We start from the raw sequence: 6,445 nt of genomic DNA, 5'->3' as shown, positions 1-6,445 counted from the left end.
ATTTTGGGTCCATATACCCCCCCCCCCCCCCCCCGGCTAAGAAACGTGGGAGGCGAAATAACGACAAAGTCAGAACCAACAACGACTGATACTCATCATGTGAACAGATGTAGCTCTGGGTTTATTCATGCTCCCTGATTTAAGTGATGGTGACTCATCATCAGACATTGTTTTCTTTGGATGCTGTAAAATCACAAACCTCTACAGAGATACCTAGACAACCTCCAAAGAAGAAAGAAAAAAGTTCTGGTTTAATTATTCATTTTACAACTGGACTGTTAATCAATAAACTAAGAGAGTATGATGTAATAAAACAAATTGTTGATGTTGGATGGACCCTCATTCCACGATCATAAGCCTATTCAATACTGTCTTCTATTCAGTACTGTCTTCGCACTTCACTTGTCACAAGAGAGCTTGTATAAATATGACAGTGAAAAGCTCATTGGGCTTAACAAGAAGTGATCTGTCATACACCCAACCAAAACATGCTCATACTTCTTTGATTGATAAAAAAAAATCAAAAATTTGACTGCTTTGAATGTAAATATGTACCGTGTCCTTGTGCTGTTATGGTAATATTTATTGAATATTTTGGCAACAACAATGGACCTCTGGCACATTCATACCATAGATAGTATATAAAATGGATGTAGCATCGGGGCTGACCTCAGTTATTGACACGGCATCCCGTTCTCCTGGCTTATGTGCGTCGCCATCTTGTGAGATTTTTACTCCGCCTCACATCGGGGGGAGGGAGATACGGCCATCGAGCTGACGTATATCTCCGAGGCAAAGTGAGGGACAATGGGCGGAGAGCTGTCACTCAAGAGATTGCGCCAATACATTTTAACCTCCAAAAGAATAAAAACTAGCCTGCTAGAAAAAAATTCACCCCCCTCAGTGTTGTCATGGAGATATGACCTAAACATACAGACTAAAATGTTTTTTTGGACCAGGCTGTAAATAGGTTTAATAAGACTGTGAAAACGGCCTGTTTAACAAGTGAGTCAAAGAAAAATTGCTCAGTCTTGGTACCACGTCCTCGTGGCCACGGAAGGTACTGCAATGTGTGTCACTTCCTTATTAGATGCTGGTAGAACTCGCTGTGGTTGGGGCTTGATTCATACCCCAACTTGAGCAACAGTGGACTGCATTGCAACCCTTAACAGCACGAGCAAGACATTGGCAGCTGAATAGCATTTCAAATGTGCACTGACATTCATCAAAATCTTTTAAATACATTGAAAGTATCAGTTGTTTTTAACATAAGACTTAAAATATTGAGTTGAAACTTTGATTTGAAGGTTGTGATAACGTTTTAGCCAAGGATATGTGCAGTAGAAGAGTACAGTAATAAACACACGAGGGACATTGTAGAGCTGCCGTTCTTGCAGTGAGGCAGTCAGGGTGCATGGTTGGGTCACATTGCTGTCATTTAACCTTGATCTTTACTTTTACCATAACTAGCATAAGACGTTGATGGTCAGCCCACTGCTTAGTTCTAGACTCAAATAACTACAACTGTATTGGATGAGTTGATTTTTGTTGTTTGTGTCATCGCCGGGTCAAATTCTTAATTGGATCAATACTTTGGGTTAGGACCAAATGCCTGCTAGACTAATGACGTTCCCATCAGCCAGCTGTGCTTTGTATTTAGTGCTACTTGACAAAGGGTAACATGCCAACACGATAACATCTGACTGAGCATCCCTGCTTACTGTAACACCAGCATGTCAACGTTACTTGTCAACTGATATTAGCTTTAGCAAAGCACCTCTGTGTCTGCCTTACAGTGGCTAGCATGGCTGTAAACTCCTAGTCCTCATCTCACTAGGCTGGTTTGATGTATAAATGTTTTCCAACCTTAAAGAAAAAACAGTACTGTATATACTCAGAATTCCTCATTCGGGGGACAGAAGCTACACACTATAACTTTAACTATAGCAGTGTAAGATTACAAATAATATAACAAATTACATTTTAATCATAGTTTGAAGAGTTACTTAGCATCAAACTGGGCGATTTGACATGCAGTCTTCACCCCCTCTAGCTGAGATGGTACCTCCTTCTCAAAGTTGCATCCGGTTTAATCTGTGGGTCGCCGACATACACGTTCTATGCAGGGCCGTGGCTAAGTATTTGAGGGGCAGGGGCCTACGATTAGAACTAAAATGATTGACTTTTGTTAAATGTATTGTTTGTTTTAATGCTTTGAGAGGCGTGTGGGCGTAGTTGCAGTTTGTTCTTGCAAGTACAGTTTTAAGAACACAAAAGTTAGAGGGGCAGCTGATCCCCCCTGTAGATCCGCCCCTGTCCCTAGCAGTTCTAGTGGTCCAAAATATACGTAAAAGTTATATTTGGTGTGTGCCCATGGTGCCCCACGTTTCTACCCCATTTCATCTCTGTTTCTCCAAACTATCAATAAAAGCATTAAAAAATGCCAAAAAATGTATCTTTGAATATATTTATTTTTTACATTTGTCTTGTGGAAGAGAGGAGGAAGGTAGATCCAGCACAAGCTTCATATTAAGAGTTCCTATGACGGTGTTTAATGTTGGTATATTTGATGAACAGCCCTTCTAGCTGAATGCTGCTAAACCAATTCATTGCGCCACTGAGCAGCTGTTTTGTTTCTAATTGTTTTGGCAGTTTTTGCTTCGACACAGAACAGCCAGAAATGTAAAAAACCTGGAGCATTATGGTATAGATCAACAACCTTTATAGAATATTAAAATCTGTTTTTTGGGCCCACAGCTTGTTCCCTTCAGCAACAGCTTAATCAGTTCCTCCTTATGCACTTACACAAACATACACACACATACACACACACACACACACACACACACACAAACATACACACACAAAGGTTGACCCGGGGGGAGGAGGAAATTGAATTAGCGGGGTGTAATGCAGCTCCTTGTGTGTGTAATCAGAGCAGGCTCAGAATACAGGGCCATTGTAAGTCACTGTGGTTGGAGTCGGAGAGCTAGCGACCGCTGGGGGAAGCGGCCCTTATCACTTGATATGATAACAGCCGGGGGAATGTGTGTGTGTGTGCGTGTTTCATTTGTGTGGGAGTCAAGGCGGACTGATTGCATGGAGAATGTGCATACGTACATGATCGTAACAAGTGTGTGTGTGTGTGTGTGTGTGTGTGTGTGTGTGTGTGTGTGTGTGTGTGTGTGTGTGTGTGTGTGTGTGTGTGATGGGATAGGGAACAAGTGAGTGAGAAAGTCTTTTTTTTTGTTTATTTAACATTTTACAAAAAAGGTTCAAAGTGAACATGATCATTTAAATCGATGGACAACCAAGAGAGAGAGAGAGAGAGAGAGAGAGAGAGAGAGAGAGAGAGAGAGAGAGAGAGAGAGAGAGAGGCGTGTGTGTGTGTGTGTGTGTGTGTGTGTGTGTGTGTGTGTGTGTGTGTGTGTGTGTGTGTAAAAGAATGTTAAAACATGATGAATGCAAAAAAAATGACACCAGCATTTTGGACATACATGGCCACTTTACCCCTGTGATATTTACTGCATTTTGGGTGTTTTTTTATGTCCTGCGTCAACAACAAAAAAAGCCCTTTCTGCCTTAGTTGTTTCCCCTGTCATTGTTTGGGGCGCAGGGCTGCAGGCTGTGTTGCAGCCTGTGTTTTCCACCATGGATGTCATTGTTATTCACTGTCTGTTCATTATTTTTGTGCTGTGGTATTTTGCCTCCTTCTGATGACTGTTTCCTCCCATTGTCCCTGTTTTTTTTCTACCAGGCTGGCTGCCTCTGGACTTGAGCCAGCCTAGACCCTCCTACCTTTAAAATACACACACACACACACACACACACACACACACACACACACACACACACTGGTACGTTTGCATGTGTGTGTATGTGTGTGTGTGTGTGTGTGTGTGTGTGTGGGGGGGGGGGGGGTGGTTCTGTGCGTGTGTTTGTGTGTGTGTGAGAAAGAAAGAGAGAGAGGGAGGGGAGAGAGTCCACCAGTCAGTTCAGAGGGGTTAATCTCTCTCTCTCTCTCTCTCTCTCTCTCTCTCTACCTCGGTCTCTCCTACTCCCACCCTCTGTTGCCTTTTGTTGCGGCCCCTCACTTTCTCAACACTTGGACAGAGGGAACTGATACTGTTCCCATGTTTAAGTGTGTGTGTATCTGTGTGTGTGTGTGTGTGTAGCCTCTCTCAATTTCTCTGGACTGAACTGTACGTGAACATGACTGAGGCGACTTTTGTGACACACTCTTTACGCTGAATGTTCACACCACAGACTGGTAAGGCAGCACTCGGGAAACTTGTCTAATGTTCATACAGTGTGTTTGGGATCGCGGAGCGTGTGTGTGTGTGTGTGTGTGTGTGTGTGTGCGCGCGCGTGGATTTGGGAAAAGGCTGTCTTAGTAAAGCAACAGGTCATTTGCAGATGTAGGTTTTTATTTCTTCATGTAAAGATGTGGAAAGCTGTCTTATCTTCCTCTCCCTATTTCACTCACCCCCCCCCCCTCTCTCCCTCTGTCCGGCCCAAGTTACTCAAGTTACCGGCTTCCTCCTGTTGTTATGAGCCTGGTCTCTATGCAGCACTCTGAGGGCGCTCCCACGCTCTCCCAGAGAAAAAAGAGAGGAAGGAAAAGAGCGATAACTATTTCAGAGCCACAGAACATGCAGGAGAAGCAGGCATTGGTGTCAGCCCCGCGTCTCCTCTTCTTGGGCTGCACATGCACACTTTGGTCCCTTTAACATGGAGCAACTGTTGTTATGCATGACTGCTTGGGTTCCATTGTTTGTTGTTTTTCGGGACAAAAAGTTTTCTCTTTTTCTTCGGAGGTGGTGGTGGGTTGGCTGAGGTGGTGAGAAAATTGGAAACAGAACCACCCACAGTGGAGTGAGTCAGCCCCAGTATTTAGTGCCGTGTTGACTTTGGAAATGACAGGGGGGGGGGGGGTTACTGTTGCTGGAGGACAAACAAAACTGTCAGAAGTTAAAAGAGAAAGAAACAAACAGAGAGTGTCAATGTGTCCATGTATTCTAGACCAGGGTCCCCCCTGCAAAGTGAGAGCTGTTGTAGAGTACAATGGGGATGTGCTTGGTTTTAATCCCGATAAAGGTTTTTTTTAATGGGAGTTTTTTTCTCAGCCGAGCTAAGGGTCTAAGGGCAGGGTGTCATACTGTATGGAATTTAAAGCCCACTGAGGCAAATGTCTATTTGTGATATTGGGCTATACAAATAAAACTGATTTGATTTGATGTGCTGGGAAGGAGAAGCGATGGGAGGGTGAGGAGAGAGAGAGGAGAAAGAAAGAGAGAGAGAGGAGAGGAGAGAGAGAGAAGCTGTGGCTTCCAGGGGCTGTTTATAAAGGGAGGGAGCGGCTTGTGTCCATCTGGGACAATCCCAAGTGCTGAAAGCTTCCCCACCCTGATCCCAAACATCTCTTTCTTTTCCCCCTTCTCTCCCTCTCTTCTCCTTGTTCCTCACAATAAGCTGCAAGATTGCGATTTGCAACCTGCACAATGCATCCAACTGAATTTGTTCTTTTTAAAAACACTTGCCTTCTGATTCTTTATTCACTTTCCCTGTTGTCTTTGCTTGTCAACATACTTTTTTTGTTGGTCAAAATCAGTGATAATCTCCTGGTGATCTGCTGCCTGTCTGTGCTGTGTGTGCCCTGAACATACATCTTGTGTTAATAGCCTAGGCTCTGTAAACTGGAGTGTAAACAAAGGGTACGTAAATAAAGGGGGCCCACCGTAGCTAACAATTTGCCCGTTTACAGAGACTATGCTGTGCATTGGTGTCCTGTATATATTTTGAATGTTGCATCGCCTGCAATGGTCTGCAAGGTGAAATCAGTGTTTTTGTGCAGGCCTAACCGATCACCTTAACTGCTAGTGTGATGTCCCAGAATGCTACTGACATGCTACTCTCTGCCTCATGGCTGCAGCTACAGTGTGTTTTTAAAAGTCAAAATGTCATGAGAATCTATACTTCTAGACATGCATGGCAAATGTTACGTTAGCCCGCAATTCAGTGGCTAATATGAACTACTAGCAAGCAGTAGCTAGATGCTGTTTTATTCTCCCATTGGAGTGATGAGGGCAGACGGTTAACAAAGGAGCCCAAGAACCAAGTTCACCTAAAAAAAAATAACTAAATCATATCTATAACATCACATCAGATCACCACATGTGCACTAAAAAGGCTGCAGGAAATATTTGACACGTTATTTTTCCCCCCATCAACATCCTTCTCTTTTACTCTTTTTTCATCTACCAGAAACCCAAAAATAAAAGACAAAGGTGGCCACATCTGCCTGTCCTACAGTCCTGTCCCCTCTTTGTCTAGGCCCATGGTTCCTCTTCCCTTCTGCCTGTGGACCCTGCGATAATGGGACATCCACGGTAGCACTTCCTCTCGCCACAGGAAGCAGGAAGTGTTGATTTCCCAAACGCAGCCT

General features: G+C 43.8%; 1 protein-coding gene across 2 annotated transcripts in view; it reads left to right on the top strand.

The window, feature by feature from the left end:
• The first annotated feature begins 4,128 nt into the window (after nucleotides 1–4,128).
• hdac7a (histone deacetylase 7a) overlaps nucleotides 4,129–6,445 on the top strand; it is a 96,087-nt gene continuing 93,770 nt past the window's right edge. For both annotated transcript variants that reach the window (XM_080031813.1, XM_080031812.1), the window contains exon 1: nucleotides 4,129–4,270. In XM_080031813.1, coding sequence (XP_079887939.1) covers nucleotides 4,252–4,270 — 19 coding nt within the window. In that variant the 5' untranslated portion in view covers nucleotides 4,129–4,251. The remainder of the gene's footprint in view (nucleotides 4,271–6,445) is intronic.

The sequence above is a fragment of the Ammodytes marinus genome (genome assembly GCF_949987685.1).
Source record: "Ammodytes marinus genome assembly, chromosome: 7".
Taxonomy (NCBI): Eukaryota; Metazoa; Chordata; class Actinopteri; order Uranoscopiformes; family Ammodytidae; genus Ammodytes; species Ammodytes marinus.
The sequence above is the reverse complement of the archived record's forward strand: the minus strand, read 5'-3'. Positions and strand labels throughout refer to the sequence as shown.